Source organism: Prorops nasuta, unplaced genomic scaffold, assembly GCF_024137725.1.
Source record: "Prorops nasuta isolate Cenicafe-Biocafe unplaced genomic scaffold, Cenicafe_Pnas_1.2 PNAS00006, whole genome shotgun sequence".
Taxonomy (NCBI): Eukaryota; Metazoa; Arthropoda; class Insecta; order Hymenoptera; family Bethylidae; genus Prorops; species Prorops nasuta.
Genome location: NW_027116803.1, coordinates 172,532 through 190,211, shown reverse-complemented (window position 1 = coordinate 190,211; position 17,680 = coordinate 172,532). Strand labels below are relative to the sequence as shown.

The window sequence follows — 17,680 nt, the reverse complement described above, 5'->3', positions numbered from 1 at the left end:
TTATTCCATAATCCCTGCCACCTTTATTTTCTCCGAACCTAACCTTACCAAAATCCGAAGAACGTTCCTATATCTTCTTCAGTGGGCCTAGAAGACTGGCCTAGACCGCGTAATGAAAATTACGGAACGAGCGTTCCTAAAGTGCCAATTTATAGACCATGCAAGAAGAGGGGCGCGAGAAAGAGAGGTTAGGAAATTTCAGTGGTGAAGGAATCGAATATTTAATAAAAACAGAGTAAAGGGCTTAGAGCTTTGACTTTGGCTGTAAATAAAGAGAGAGAGAGACGAGGAGGTAAAGATTGCCTGCATTGAAGAGAGAGAGAGACTGTAGGAGAGAAAAGGAGTGGGGAGAACGAGCGTTCATCTATGAAACAGCCTGTAGGTGGCGATGACGCAAAGTCAGCACGAGCCAATAGACTGGCGGCTGGTGGCTCGCCGAGGTGACCGGGGAGCGCCGATTGGGCGTGGTTCGAGGGTTTCGACGACCTGGTGGGGGTGCGCTGAAGTGTGCCCCGGGGTGTAATATCATACCCCGCTAGGTGGATAAATAGACGCACGAGACGACACTGCCAGGGAAGAAATCAGAGAGGACCGGAGCAGGGGCCTTTAAAACGGGATTCTCTTCCTGGAGAGGGGGATTGGAGAGGGGATTCTCTACTGGGATAAAGGGGGGGAGGAGGACCAAAAGGGGATGAAGGAAAGTTTGTAGGGGATTACATTACACGAAGGGATGAAAGGAGATGGAAAATGGAAAGGGGGAGGTATACTATAGGGAGGGGGTCGCGCGCGCACACGACCAGAGAGAGAGAGAGAGAGTTTGGGGTGGCTGAAGGAGGGTGCCCAGAGGAATTGGATGGCTGTGCCGCTTGCCAGGCTAGAACAAATAATGGTTGTAGTCAGCCTCAGCTTCTGAGGTATTTTCCTCTCCTGTGAGTTATACCTTGCACTTATGCCCGCACGTACCCACGTGCCATGCTCTTTCTCTCTCTCTCTCTCTCTCTCTCTCTCTCTCTTTCTTATCCTCTCCCTATCTATTTTTCCCACCCTCTATTTATATGCATTGTGCCTTCATTCAGAAAATTATTTACAAGACAAACGAGAGGGATTAAAAGAACAACTGTATAACTATATATATATATATATATATATATATAATTATTATCTCCCTTAAACACAATCCCAAATTTGATGCAGTTGAAACTATAAGAATAAAATTAGAAACGAGTTAAAATCCAAATTCGAAAGAAAATATCTTCAACCCTTTGCTCTTTGTCCCCCTGCGATTGATATTTTTGACAAACGATAGCAGGATCGATTTACTTTATTATTGACACAGCAAGAATCGTGACGTCTATAAAGTGTCATCGTGAATTATGACAGAGCGAAATCGACATATTCCTGCTATATGGTAAATAGTATTTTAGCGCGAGCGACGGAAAGCCACGCTTTCGAGGGATTTGGGGGATGAATTGGAAGGATAGTTGGCAAATATCTCGGGTTTAATAACAAACGAGTGGCGGAAAGCATTAATGGTCCATCGTTGGGTCTATTTACCGGTGGCGCAGAATTACTGCCATAAATTGTAGGGGCGTTAAAACGCGAAAGTGGAGGGCGCGACCATTGATTTCTTCGGGGGAGTCGCCATCCCTTAATGTACATCGCTGATTCGGTGGCTTTGCACGTCGAAATTTTCATTATTGCCGCCATAAATCATACCGGTCAACCAAAGAAAGGGAAATCATTCGACGAATCACCTCTTCTTGCAAAATGCAATCGTATATATTTGTCGATTCGATACTTTGATCACCCTTCGTCTCTCCGCGTCCTAAATACATTCTAATATTTGTCAGCTTCCCACAAAACTCTCTTACAATGAGAAGCTTTATTAGAACGCGTATCAACACAATAAACACTGACACAATGGCAATAAAGCAGGAGAATTTGTGGTATTATAATATTTATAAAATATATATACCGTCAACTTTGTTGCTATTATTTTTTGCAAGTTTTTCGTAAACGTGTATAAAATATGACCTCTAAAAGTTTATTTTTCGCAGGAATTTATACAATAACCTTGTCCCATTTTCCTAAAATATAGTCATTGCATATAGGTGTACCCATATACGAAGCAAATAGATAATTAAATTTATATAGACATTAATATTTAACGAACTGTGCGTTAAAAGGGAAGTTGAAGAATTTCGTGAGGATGAATATTTTATTGGGAGCAATATGTCGGGTGTTTCGGGAGTGTGGGCCCTAGTAAAATGATGAAAAGGTATTTATGAAGGGTCGGTAATAGTTTTGCGTGGTGGCTGGTGCATCTGGACCACGCGAGCAGGTGCCAGCTCCTTTTTTTTCAATCGTCAGGTCCGAATGGGCCAGGGGCCGAGGGGGCCAGTGCGAGAGGTTTTGTTGGGTCACGTGCTGCGATCAAAATAAATCTCATCGTATAATCGGATTTACGCTTCGGTTCGCATTAAACGTCTCCGATTATAAACTCGGGAGCTCATAAGCCGACACCGAGTCAATAAATTTATATCTCTCCTGTGCACATACATATATATATATATATATACATATAGAATCAATGTTTTCCAAACAATATGTTCCGCAGTGTCGAATTAAAATTAAATTCGCTGTGCGACAAGGAAAAAGACTCCTTTGGTCTTCCGCGCACACAGAATTTGATTGAAGAAATTTTTTAATATCTCGACATGCATAATAAATTGCAATTAAACGCCGACGAGTTTTCCCAGGGATCCTGGAATGCGGGCTGGCGGGGGGTAAATTAGAAAAGTGTTTGGTGGGCAGAATGCGCCAGCAGCAATTTTCCATTAAACTCGAGGCCAGCCAAGCATCCTGGCTGGGCCGAGGGAACTTTATAAAAATGTTATGAGGAGTTTAATTAGCCGACATTTAATTACCCAGCGCCGAGGAAGACCGGCCGAGCAACGGCGAGCTAATTGCAAAGTTTTCCACGAGACACTTCGATCCAAGTGCCGTATGCTGCCATTTCTCGCTATTGTTCGGGCTAAATGCGATGCAGTTTAAAAGCACGAACGGTGCCTCGGGGAAAGGAAGTGTTTTCAACTCCGGGAGAAGCGCTAAGATCGACTGAGACCGATTAGCCACCCGGAATTGATCAATTTCTCATAATTCATCCTGTGCTTTTTTTTTATTTCATAATTCACGAGAAACCATAAATCGCGCGCTGATGGAGACCCGAATGCTTCGGGAGAGCTTTTCCGGATATATATATACAGGGTGAGGCAGGTAAGCCGCCACAGAATATGAATGCTAAAAGGCGCGTATCTTTTTAACTATAAAAGATATTCCATTTTTCCACAGGACCTTTCTGAATGCAATTAACAAGAGAGGCTTCAAATATGGTCTATGGAAAAATTGAATATTTTTTATAGTTAAAGAGATACGCAACTTTCTACGTCCGCATTCTGGGGCGGCTTAAGTGCCTCATCCTGTATATATATATATATATATATATATAGGAGTGGAAAGCTCCGATTTAACGAATTAAGTGGAGCTTTCGTTTATTGTTTATATCACGTGAGTTTTCCTTTATTCCGTGTTGAGCTTTTTAGAAAAGAATTTTCCGGTTACGGAAAAGCTTGAATTTTAAAATTAAGCGGAGCTTTCATTAACCACGTGACGCGTGAGCTTTTTGTTATTGTGTTCTGAGTTTTAGACTATATAGGGGTTTTGAGGTATACACATGGAAGTTGAGTTAAAAGAATTAAGTGGAGCTTTCGCTGATCGTGATGCGAATTTTTCATTAATCAGCTTTCAGCTTTAAAGCACAGCTTCTGGAAAATTAAGCGGTACTTTTACTAATAGCGTCTGTTGTTAGATTTTTGTCAGTGTATTCTGAGCTTTAGAAAAATATTTTCCCGATACAAAAAAAGCTCTAATTGGAAAATTAAGTAAAGCTTTCACTGATCGCGTTACGAGATTTCCGCCGGTTAGTTTTGAGCTTTAGACAAGAGTTTTTCGTATACAACGGAGCTTAAATTGAAAAAATTAAGTGGAGTTTTCACTTATGGTGATGTGAATTTTCCGTTTATTCGTTTAACGTCAGCGTCGACTGCTCTCGAATTGGCGAATCGAGCATGAGTTAACTCGACGTAGGAGTGTATCTCACTGAATGACAAAGCGAAAATCCCTACACGCGAATTGTGAGTTCTGGCATCCATCGACACAACACACAGACAGACGCGTGCAAACCGATCTCCTTGACATATTTACCAATTGCTCTTTGTGCTCTTCCTCCTCTATCAAAGGAAACGCTAATCTTTTCCAATACGCCGAATAACAATGGCCTAACTTCGCTCGCCCCCTCGAGAGAGAGAGAGAGAGAGAGAGAGAGAGAGCTTGCAGGAAAACACAGATCTTAGAGTCCCCAAAGAAACTAAATTTCTTTTAAAAGCTCGATCTTGATCATGAAAAATCTCCTAATTATCAATTTCGAAATAACGAGAAGAAATAAACATTAATTCCTGCCGCTGAATTAAAAATTGCAAGAATACAAAAAATACTCTAATTATAAATTTAAAAATAAAAAAAAACAAGAAGAGATATTAATTGATAATAAAACTGAAACAGAAATAACAAGAAAGGTTATTCCTTATACAAAAGCTTTGAGAGTCTAGAAAAAAAACGTGGAACAAGCCGAGGTTCGGCAGATGAGCCACAACCGTTTGTGTCGATTCTTGGGGGCGATTCACACGATGAAGCGAAGTGTGCAAGGGAGTTGGCGGCTATTGGCGAAAATCTTTGATCGAATTTGTTGTTGACGGAGTTGGGAGTTGGTTGGAGCTAACTGCTGAAAATCGTCCCTGGTGTAGCCGAACGCGGTTGGTGCGAGGGGTGCCCGATCGAGTGTATATCGTCGAGGCAGCTCTAATTGTTTTACCCCCTGCACCCCTTTCATCCCCTCTCCCTCCGCACCTTCCACGTTCGCCGCACCCTTCTTTATCGCGCACCGCGTCCACCGTCGCTTTCTTCCTTCATTTCCTGCACGATCCTTCATTATTTTTCCATTTTCCAACTTAATCTGGCATTCTTATCTCGCGGAACGACGCAAAAACTAATCGCGTTTGATTAATTTTAAGGGAGTGTGAAAGTCGCGCTACGGTACGCCCCCACCCTCTGCGGAATCACAGTGGATATATATATGTATATAACAGAGACACCCGCAGTGCCTATCATCCACGCCACTAATGCCTAACAGGTTAACGTCTCGCATGATTATTCCATTGCCTCCCTCGATCCCTCCGATCCCCTAACTTGTCCTAATTTACCACGCGCTTTATCCACCCCCGTTCTGCTACTTTTCCTCCCCCCCCCCCCCCACCCTTTCCCCCTGACAACTCGTCAGTCTTCTTATTAAATCACCAAGTGATAAGTATGTTATATACCACGTTGCAGTAAAATTCTAATTCTTCGATTATAGAATTAATCGTAATTCGTTTTGGTTACTCTGAGAATTTTTCTTGAAACTATAAATTATTCATAAAGGATAAAAGCTGGATCGAGGTTTGGATATTAATTAGAAAAGTATTAAAAAGTGAGTTTGTTAAGGAATGCTCTAATATTTTTGTTACTATTACTTAATAATACGTAGGTGAAAAAAAAAGTTTTCATCCCTCGTTCTCCATAACTATCAATTTTAGTTAAAATATAAAATTTCACGTATAAAAATGTATCACAGAGTTTTTCAGAGATAAAACGTAGGTTCAATTGCAATTCGAAGTTTTGTAAAATGAAAGAATAATATTGTAAATAATGGAGTTATAGTTTGGAGAAGACTCTGATGATGAACTACAATCTATAGAAACTATATTCCTTGTTCTTAACTGTTTATTTGTCTCAATTACCAAAAACATAGAAAAATCAGAATTTGAAAATCGAGCCTTCGTGGTCAAGAGAGAAAACATAGATTGGACATTTGTTTGAATTTTGGTAAAATAAAAAAAAATGATAGAAAAAGTGTGGGAGGTGAGTTTGAGGAGACCATTGGAAAGTTTTGATTACGATCGCGTAATAAGATGCGGAGAGAAGCGACAGAGCGTTAGCGCCGGGGGTTATGTAACTCGAGAGGATTATTATGGAAAGCGAAGTTTAAATTGTCGCGACGTCGTCGTCCTGCCGGCGGCGGCGTCCATGAACCGTCAAATTTAAATCTCGCTAAGCCCGGCCATTAGAGCCCACTGCAAACAGCAAACACTGCATTAAACTCGCTCTCTCTCTCTTTCTATGTATATACGCACACTACACATAGACACGAACCTATATATACATGTATACATTTAGCTATGGATACATAAAGGGTCCCGCAGTCCTTAAACGCGAAGCCAAGTGTCCATTCCCACGGGGATTTTCAGAAACGTCCTCGATGCCCAGCCGTCGAGACGCCTAAACACACGAGAAAATCACACGATTTTGCATCGATCGATGATCCTTCGCTGGATCACTCGGATTTTCATGGATCTTCTTTAATTTTGAAATATTTGTTTGCTCTGGTCCGACTAGTTTCAGTGTTTTTCCACTGTTCAGTTTGCAGAAAAATGTAGATCATTGATCCTTTGCTGGATCATTCGGATTTTTATCCATAATTTTCATAGATCGTCTTTAATTTTTCGATATCCGCTTGCACGTTCTTGTCTGTCCAGCTCCAGTCTTTTTCCACTGGCCAAGATATTCAGAGGAAAATCTAGCGAATCAACGAGGCGTGATGAATAGATATACAGAAATGGAGGAATGTGGCTCAACAAGCGGATCTTCATTGTTTCGCATCGTATCGGTATTTCTAGCCGCGAGTATCTTCTAGAAAACCACTTTGCTCGACTGCCAGTAGAATCCTAGGAAAGTTTTCAGATATACAACCATTCCAAGATACTCCTGTTCATTATAAATCTGTCTCGCCGAAGCTCACCTTTCACACTGGTATAAATAATACATTCCATATTGAAATTATTTGTCCAAAATCTGTCTTAATTCTATCTCGAATAATCTCAAAAATGTAATTTTTAACAAGAATAAAAAAAAAAGAAAATTTAACGTTAATAAAATTAACCAGATTAATTCTTTTACATCCAAAATTTATTTTACTAGAATTCACACCTTTAATACTTACACGCCTCTTAAAAATTTCATTTTTAAAACTCTCCCCAACTAAATCAGACTATAATTTTTCAATCTGTTTATCGTCCAGGATAAGAGATATGTGGATAAAAAATGAAGAGAGAGAGAGAGAAAAGAAACGAATAACGTTAAGATTAATTGGAGGTGTGGCGTGGATAAAAGTAGAAATTGGATGGAGGGTTATCGATAATCAGTAGTGGCTGAGACCCGTCTGAAAGCGGTCCAATAACCGAGGGTAAGATTTTCTTTAAGCCAGCGCAGAGCATCGGAGAGGGGAGGATCGAGGAGGGTTGAAAAAGAAATCAATGCCGGAAGAAGAGAAGAGACACGCGCTCGGCTGGTCCCTCTTTGTTAGACATCTCCACCTCTGGCTTGGACTCGGCGGGTAGGCGACCACCCCCTCCCCCCACCCCCAGCAACATCTCCTCCTCGCTCTACGCCTTCCACCTCCGCAAAGACTCGGCTGCTCGACATCCCCAGAGGTCTCGACCATGCGAAAACTTTGTCCAAGAATCTAATATCATCCTTGCCTCCCACACATTCTCAGCATTCTTCCGTATAGGGAAAAGCGTCTCCGTTATCGGTCATGCAGTACACACATACATGCTCAACATCCTGGAAGGATTTGCTGCTCCAGCTGCCGCGACATCGTCATAATATTTCTCCAGGACAACTCTATGCAAAATTTCTACTTCGCTCGGATCTTATTTTTATATATCATTTTTTAAATAAATTCTGTTTCCCTTTTTTTTTATTGTTTTTCACAAAGAAAATTTCTACTTTGCTGAAGAATCTTATCTTTAAAATAATTGTCTTTGTAGTTTTTTTTCTACTATTTAATAGTTGCTTTATACTACTCATCTTCAAAATTCTTAAGAAACTTTCGGTTTTCGTGAAGCAGGATATATAATATATATAGGTTGAAATTTACGGAAGGATTTGCTGCACCAACTGGCGCGACGTCGTCGTAACGTATCTCCATGCAGGACACCTCCATGCCACGTTTCTGCCATTTTCAAAAACCAAATTGCCATTATTATTTAACCTACCTAAGTTTATATTTTTTACATTTCGCTAGATATACACTACAACTCTCCAATATTGTTTTTGCGCACCAATATTATAATAATAACAGTATGTAATACGTATTTGTGTAATATTGTAATCCCTGTTATCATGGTGAATTTGCGATAATGAATTTACTATCAAAGGGAGATATTTACAGTTGAAAATGTTTTGATGGAATTTAGTGCCTTAGGGACAGGTAATGGAAGCGGCTTCCGGTCAATTTGTCCGACAAACCAGCTCGCTAAAACTGATCGATAACGACTGGCACGAAGTAAAATAAAGCCAAGAATATATCCGCACGTGTTTCGACATTCCTCTTGGTCCACGATTTTAATAAATTCCTACGGAAAAGAATAATCCTCGCAAAAATTCCGGCAACCGGAAGTGGAGCGGAAGACGAACGGTACCGATAAAACTGAAATAGAGAAAACAAAGCAAGAGCAGTGGAAAAGAAAATCAGATGGACTGGAGAAAAAATGGCTTTTTTGTATCGTATAGTTTAAGGTAAACGGACAGAGAATACGGGAGAGCCAGCAAAGCGGTAAAGCATGTGTAATTCCTGAAAGCAGATCTCTGGCAAAGAGTGGCATAAAAAACTTTGTCGAGGATCCTAATGCGATCCACGAAACGAGACGAGACGATATGCCATATATATATATATAGTGGCTGGTTTCACTGGTGTACGTGGGCACGATACTCTGGATTGGCTTGGGAGCAGCAATGGTAACAGGGATGGGAATAGCAATAGCAACAGCAACAGTAGTAATGGAGGATGGTGGGTGTAGGAGGAAGAGGAGGGTGGGGGTGGGGGGTGGAAGTCGCAGGTGTCCTGAAATTCGAGATAGAGAAGAGAGTCTGGGAAAGAGAGGAGAGGTGGTAGAGTGGGAAAATAAAGAGGGAGGGTGAGAGGGTTCGATGGAGGGGATTGGGAGGGGGTGAGAGGGGTAGTCAGGGAGAAGGTGGGGTTGCTATCTTAGCCACCACAAAGCAGTGATAACATTTTCCCTCCCGGACAGAAGCCTAGCAACCCTTCTCGCCGCTTCCAGGTCGATATCCGGATAACGCGTTGCTCTGGGCAACCGGAAGGCCACGCCCGAATCTTTCAAGATGGCCGCCGTCAGTGGAGTTTCAGCCCGATACACCGACGCGTTCGCCTCCTCCCTCGATTATTCTGCTCCCCCCTCCCCCTCCTCCACTCACACGACTCAACAGCGAGTCTCGAATTATCATAATATTGGTCATTGCTTGCTGTCAGCCAGATGAAGACCAAACACCCTGTACCTTCCACTATACGCCACTTCCTCGCGAGCTTTCTTCGACAACCTGTATAATTCACCACTTTTCTCCTAACTTTTTCCTCGTGCCTCTTCCCCCCCCCCCCCCTCTCTTTCTTATTAGTCACTTCATCTACTACACCCTGTATGGACACTCGAAGGATTCGAGATGAATATACCTGATGTAAATATTAATTTTACTCTTTTTTGTGAATAAATCTATGGGGAACCTTGAAACTTTTATCGTACTCGTCGCAGTTTTAAAAACAGGTATTTAGCTACTGAAATCTGTATACTCAAAAAATATATAAATATCTACTATGTAATTCCTCTAAACTGGAAGGATTCAAGGAGAAATTATTACAAAAATTAATATACCATTTTCTCGGTACCTACACCTATGGCAAAATTAAAAACATTGACAAATATGCTAGTTTGGAATAAAAATTTTGCCCACTCGTTAAATAATTATTATCAGTTACTCCTCATGAAATTAAAGATTCCTGCGATTTGATCTTGTATTCGTTCATCGATCGTAGGTGGATATTAAATTTCTTTTGTGATCGCAGTGGATGTTCGTGGCTAATCAGTGGATAATCGGGGGTGTAAATACATCGTTGGGTATAAGAAGCAATTTCTAGAGTGGAGGAAATTCTTTGTCTTGGGGACTATTTAGACGGATAGTAGGGGGGGGGGGGGGATATACATTTAATTTTGAGGACGATGGCTGAACAGAGGTGGGGAGGGGGAGTAAAGGAAGGGGGGTGAGAGAGATAAAAGAATGGTTGGTATATCGTTGTCACGATCGTGGTTCCTCGCGCGTGTACACCCCTTTAATCGTCCGTCAAGTGTGTATGCACTTGGAATGTAATATATCCTGCTCGGCACGTGACGTCCACGTGTCGCTAAGTGTTTGTTTCGGTTTGTATTGTCACCACGGTTAGAGGGCTTTGCCAACTATCGAGAAGCACTCTGCCCTTCCATAATTTTGCACTCAGGGGTAAATAATTCGCTGTGCTAGTCGACAATTAGCTCGATGGGAAAAAACTTCGTTACGTATATCCAACGATGGTATAGATGCTCCGATACAAATACTCGCCTCCAATCCGTGTAATCTTCTGCACCCAGCCCCCCCCCCCCCTCCTTTTCTGCAACTCTAATTATAAAATCGCACACGTTGAACGCCGAGTGCGGAAAATTTGTCTCGATTCGCTTATGCAAACGCGCGCCTCTTTTGCTATTCTTTCCTTGACCCTGAATATATCCCCACTCGTATCGCATTTATCGTCGCTAATTCCACAGTTTACATACGTGCAGCGTACTTAAGATAGTCCAATCATAGTTGTTTTCCTTTCTGCTCTCGCATATTCGGGAAGCAAATATCGTGCACTATTATTCAATAATAAAACCTGCAACGACTGAATAATCTACGGAGAATCGCATCGACAATTTTTATTATCAAAGAAAAATTTCCACGTCTCAGTTTGGCTGGATACGATTGTTTCGTTGATTGACAAAATTACGTTATAATAATAATAATAGAATAGAAGAAATAATAAACACGATTAAAGTCTGTAATTAAAAAATATTAATTAAAATCGTTAAACAATGTTTATCATTTTCTCTGATTCAAGAAGAGCAAGCAGAAATACCAATTTTAACTATTTAATGTTAATTACTTTAATTTATATATATAGACTATTTTTATTTTTGAAGAAATTTATGAATTTAGTAAGACAGGGAGGGAATAGAGAGTTCGTGGGGGGGGGGGGGGGGGATAGATTAGTGGTGGAGAAGGGAAATGATAAATTTTCACATGGAATTAAAGAGGTGAGTGTGCGAGTGGGAGGTTGAAACGTCTGACATAAAAGGCAGCAGGCTAGTGTCGACTGCTACCTTCGTCACTATCGAGGAATGCAATATCGTCACCCCAAGCGACAAGAGTTGTCTTCGTATCGCCTTTTGGAGCCCTGCTACAGGGAGTGGAGCTGGATTAAACTGCAATGAAAATCCACTCAAGCTTCCATCCCTTGTTCCTGGCTGTCCATTGGTTCTCCAAGCCTGCGCCGTAGCGTGTAAACAACTTATTACATTGCATCAAGCTCATTTTACCTTTCTCCCTCTTTTTTTCACCAAAAACAATAAGCACCCTTACCTGCTAATCCTTCTGGATTATTAGCAGAGCCCCATTGTTTCTTATCTCACATAATCTAGATTAAACCTGCCACACTCGTGTGTACTCAATGATATTTTATCCTTGCTGATATTGTTATACATAATTGCAACTTTTTTCTTTCAAATAAGAAACTTACCTGCCAATTTTTTGGATTATTAACAGATTTTCATTATTTTTTCTTTCGAGTTGTTTGTTTATCGTTACTGGTATACTATATTTATAAACAATTTCGTCTTTTCTTCTTCTACCAAAAATAATAAATAAACTATTAATTACTAATCAATGTTTCTTCAATATAAGATTCTTTCTATTATTTATTCTCTTGCTGAATAAAAATTCGCATTTAATTGTTAATTAAATCATTCAACCCTTCCTCTGTTTTTTCTATTCTCGCTAAAAACAATAATTACCCAAACGTATCTGCTAATCTTCCTGGATTATCAAAAGTTCCCCATTGTTTTGTCTCTTCGAGAATCAAGATTAATTCTGCGATACTCGTGTGTACTTAACGATACTTTATTGTTGCTGATATTACATATTGTTATAAATCTATCCTTATGACACATACAGTCGCTAGTTTCTACGAAGACGGACTTAACGATAGGAGATTTTTCAGATAATTGTGATAACCTATAACTAAACATATATTTGCGCCTCTCGCGTTTATGCAAAACGTGGCGCTTTACGCTATTAGGACCCATTGTTCGAGATACACGAAGAAACTTCTTACATTTTCTATTTGTGTATACTTATAAGTGTGTATATGTGTTTGCATCGCACACACCCATCAAACTGACATTATACGAACGTCTGTACTTTCGACGTACAACTATATATATATATATATATATATAGTATATCAATCTCGAAAGGTGTCATTTTTACAAGTCTCTATACAATATTAATATTTGTCAACGAAAAGAGAAATTAATGATGCTACGCCATTGCATTGTTTCAGCGGAAGAAACGGTCTTTGAGATCTTATGCCAATGGGAAAAATTTGCCTCGCGTTCCTCTTCATCATTATAATTATTATTGTTTTGCAGCATCGCTAAACAAGCGAAACTCGCGCGAGAGTCGAGATGCGAGTGATCGATTCGGCAAGAATGAATTTTCGCTATCGCAAATACACGGGATTAATAGTTCCCTCGCGAGTGTGCTTCTTCCGTTTAATAATAGCACGGTATATGTACAATGGATGTCTGCTCGAAGGTTCGCGGCCAATTGACCGGAGCGTTTACATGAAAATCCAAAGAAGAACGCCCTGAAATAACGGAGTGCTGGGCACATATTTGATCGGGCCAGTATTTACAATGCCGATATTAATCGACCGCTCCTCGTTTCATAGACCAAAGGACCATCGGGGGACTCGACCATTTCCATCTGGCAAAACGATCTTGGCCTTGCGAAACAATTCGTAACAATCGCACATATCGAAGGAAGCTCTCTATACTCAAATTTCTATTGCACTAACCTTTATACAATTTTTGACGATTCGCTCGAAGAGTTTCTTCAGCTTTTTTCTTACGTTATGGAAAATATCTTTTTTTTCTAGAAGGGGATCCTAGACGAGAGGGAGACGAAAGTGGGATAGGGTTATTTGACTATTCGTGATTTTTTTAATGATTAGAAGGGTGGTCTCGTTTTTTGTTCAGGGATTCTTTGGTCGATTCTATTTGGAAAATATCAGTTTTTTTATCTAGGAGTTATCCTAGATAAATGATACGAGAAGATAGGATAAAAACAAAGTCTGACCTTGGATGTTTTGATATTGATAAATTTTGTTATCAATAAGTACGTGGATTCAAAAGTTTTGCTTTTTTCTCAGGAATAATTATCACTTTTAGCTATTTGTTTGCTGATATTCCTGGAAAATAAAAAATAGAATTTTTAACCCAAAAAATTATCCTAGACAAAAAAATTGAGATAACCCGATTCAGACTCTAGATTTTCAAGATATAGTTGAATTTCTTTGTTAATAAGAAAAAATAAACAGGAAAATTTCACTTTCCAAAGAAAGAATTATCGCCCCAACCAAATATTATAAAAAAAAAACTATCCTAGACGAACGAGAAGAAACCCCAAGCCAGGCTTCGTAGTTCTCGCAACATTAGCAAAGTTCAGAGTGGAATTCCAAGAAATACACGAATGACGAGATGTCACTTCTCGAGAACCTTAATGTTCCTTCGATCGAAGTGATCCAGTGAGCAGGCTAAAAAAAATAGACAACCTATGGAAGAAAAATGATCCTAGACGAGGGGTGAGAAGGCCGAAGCCTGGCTGCGGATCTCTCGATGCTCGGATGGGCTGAGATCGAGGAGTCCAGCGCAGGATTGCTCGTTGGTGGATTGTTTGCCTATGAGAGCGTCGATGCTGAAGTTGCGCTTCTTCTCGACGGAGGAGTGCGGTGTCAGAGTGTGCGAGGTGTTCCTGGCCGCAACGGAAGCGGCTGCGGCGGCTGCAGCGGCCGCGGCGATGGCGCCGGCCGAGGGTTCCATCTGCCTGAGCGGAGGGGCAGTGATCGGTACCGGTTTGTAGAGCGGGGGTGGTGGTTCCAGGAAGCCACCGAGTTTCAAGGCCTCCAAGGTCGAAGGGGAAAAATCCAGTAGGGGCAGACCTGGAGGCGGCGACAAGTATGCTGCTGGGTAGGCCAGGGCTCCGGGGTGACCTTGACCGGTGGCACCACCACTGGGACAAGGCCCCCGGTCCCCGCAAATGGCGAACGTCGCCATAATCGCGCGGTCTCGCAAGACGTAGTGGGGGGGAGGCCTCTTGTACCTCTTCCTGCGCCTCAGGAAGCTCCCGTTATCGAACATGTCTTCGGCCAAAGGGTCCAGGGTCCAGTAATTCCCCTTGCCGGGATTCCCCGGTTCCCTCGGGATCTTGATGAAACAGTCGTTCAACGACAGGTTGTGCCTGATGGAATTCTGCCAAGCCGGAAATTTGTCGTGGTAGTAGGGGAATCTCGACATGATAAACTCGCAGATACCGCTGAGCGTTAGTTTTTTCTGGGGCGACTGCAGAATCGCCATTGTTATCAGTGCTATGTACGAGTAGGGGGGCTTTATCAGGCTCGAGGACATTTTGTCCGTGGAGTAGGCGCTCGTTTGACCCGAAGAACTGGAACTTCCGGTCTTCTGCTGCGACATAGAAGAGTAGGACTTCTTGGAGGACCTTCCGTTTCCGGTCCGGCTCCTCGAGCCGTTTCCCACTTGTACACTGGGGATCGGTGAGCTGGGGATGATGGGACTCGACGAGGACTGCGAGGGGGACAGTTCGTTCTTGTCCAGACTCACCGGATCCACTATCATGCTGCTACTGTCGGAGTCCCGGTCACTGTCCATGCAACCGTCGCACGATAAATTCGACATCATCGTCGTCGTCACCCGGAGAGACCTTTGCTCCGGTCCACGAGCATCGGCACTGCACGACACTTTAGATTTTTTCTCTTACCTCTGTACTCCTACCTTTATTATTATTATCATTAACACCACCACCCACTATCACCCACTACCACTCCCTGCTTTCTTCCAAAACTCCTACTCTCCTCTAACCTACCATCTCTTCTTCGCTCTCCCGAAGAATCTTTCACCGAAACGCTCCGTTTTCCCCCATTCCCCTCGTCCAAGTCATTCAGTAGAAAAATAAACGTCGGGCCAGACCGAGAATCACGGGCGAATCTTCATGATTCCAAGGTCTTTCTTCTTCCTCTTGCGAATCTTCTGGGTTCCCTCGACTGCGTCCACTTTGAGGGATTTCAAGCCACCCGAAGACACACGATCCACACGGTTTCTTCCTCCGGCATACTTCACCGTCGCAAACTGTCACACGCGACTGTACCACCGCGCTATCTCGCCTTAATAGACTGTTTTCGCAACGATAACAGATTTTTTACAGTCCTCCCACTGCAATCACTGCTCTGCCTCTCCACTAACAAAATTCCTCTTCCTCGAGTTTGCCGCGAAACTCTTCACCGCACTGTTTATTATTATTATTGTCAAAAACCCACCCCCAGTCGAAGAACAATTCTCCCGCGCGAGGATCCGTTAAAAAATTTAAGGAGGGGGTGGGGGGGTGGGTGAGAAAAAAATACCCGAAGAAGATTCGCAGCAGCGGAGGTTTTTTTCACGATGGTTGCACGAGGTTTGAGGTTAGGCAGGCGCGAGCGCGATTGTAGGATTGCTCGATGCGACGGTCGTTCACGGGGTGAGACGAGACGAGAATTGATTGGAGGGTGAGCGCGGTGGCGCGTGGGCGGGTTGATGGACCGTTCTGGGCGGTGCTACCCCTCCACGGGACCAGTTCCAACCCCTCTATCCACTCGCAGCGTCCCTCTCGTCATTTTCTTCATCCCCCAACCCCTCTCTTACGGAAGGGGTGGGGGTGGATGCCGCGGAGTTAGGAAAATAGCGGGATAGATAAAGGGACTTTTGACGGAGGAGAGAGGGCTAAATTGTAACACTCCGGGGGCTGCTTTGCTTTGAGTGCGACGATAAAGGAATGGCAAGCGCGCTACCGCGAAAAAAAGAAGTCTCAACGTCAGCCTACCAATGTATATATACATATATATATACGTGTACCAAGCCACACCGGCTCCCACCGAGTCTTCCCGCGTCCCCGGAGCTTTTCTTCGAGCGCCCGGTCCGTGCCAACCGTCTTTTTCTACTTGCACTACTCTCTCCCGGTTCGCCGATTTTCCAAGCGATTCTCCATTCGATATGCGAATTGAGAGAGGAGCTGCACGCATCACGAGTTAGTTTCCCCGAGGCTGCTCAAACAGAATCTGTATTACGTCGCGGTGGTATAATACGAATAGGTGGATGGATGGATGGTGAGAGGAGGGGGGGGGGGGGAGACAAATAGACAGAGACAAAGAGAGAGAGAGGGGGAGAGAGAGAGAGGGATGAAAATGACGCGAGAGACTTGTTTCGATCTAACCGTATATAGCTTTTGGCTTGCGACACGGTTCGGCTCGGCTCGGCTAGGTTCGGCTCGCTTTCGTTTGGTAGGGATAACACACGCGAGAGAAGAGGAAAGAAACACGGACAAACCCACCTGGAAGCTCCATCCGTTCACAGAGCCAGCCGAGAGAGCGAATATTGTGTTTACCCATACGCACAGCTTTGCGATGCAAATAATCTGGTATTATTGCACTTACTCCACATACCGAAGCTCAAACATCTTCTCCAACCCCAACTATCTACCCCCCCCCCCCTCCCTCTATTTTACCTCTCTCACTCTCCTTCCTCTTTGCTCCTTCCCCTCCAACCATCAACATCCCTCCAGTCGTTCGACCTCCTTTGTCTCCTTTCGTCATGGTACTTGTACCTACCACATGTATATGTATCTGTATTTATATATGTATATAGGAACGTTCGCTCGGCTCTCACGACAAACGAATTTGCATATTAAATTCATACCAAGCGAGAAACGCGAAAATCAGTTTTTCCTCGTAAATTAAACATTTCGAATCATCGTTATTTACTCGTTGTCGACCATGACTCTTTCCCGCGGCTTCATCCACTTGCCTCGCTCGGCCTCTCCGTAAAGCGAAAAAGCGAATTTTCGCGTCGATTCAGCGATCACGGGGACTAAATCCGCGTCAATTCCGGCAAGCTTGGTCAGGGTTGACAAGTGGTAGGGCTTCGAATGGAGACGGCTCCTCTCCTATATTCAACTGCAAAACTCTTAGACGCTCGTCATTCACCAAGGAGGGATTGCGGATTCCAAGAGTTCCTACCTTCGATTCGGGTCGATTTGATCCCGTTGCTTCTCTCTCTCTCTCTCTCTCCCTATTACTCGTATTTACCTCTGGACTTCTTCACCCCCTGCAACTCAATTTCCCAAAACTCGCCATTGTATCACCTGAATTCCAGGAATTTTTGAGTCTCTTCGAATCGAACGTGCAACAATACAGTCTAATAACGAGAATTCCAAAACCTAAGTAATTATTACTCTTATGATTAAAAAACAATCACGAAATTCTGTTGATTTTATAAGA

The 17,680-nt window shown here is 42.7% G+C and overlaps 1 protein-coding gene across 1 annotated transcript; it reads right to left on the bottom strand.

Annotated features, from left to right (window-relative positions):
* Window positions 1-12,179: 12,179 nt before the first annotated feature.
* Window positions 12,180-15,758, bottom strand: LOC136774091 (forkhead box protein D3-like). The gene has a single exon (XM_066728186.1). It carries the CDS (start codon window positions 15,051-15,053, stop codon window positions 13,929-13,931), a length of 1,125 nt encoding a protein of 374 aa, XP_066584283.1. The 5' UTR covers window positions 15,054-15,758; the 3' UTR covers window positions 12,180-13,928.
* Window positions 15,759-17,680: the final 1,922 nt, after the last annotated feature.

Excerpts from the sequence above, each read along its gene's own strand:
- LOC136774091 (XM_066728186.1), bottom strand. The coding sequence starts at position 15,053 with ATGATGTCGAATTTATCGTGCGACGGTTGCATGGACAGTGACCGGGAC.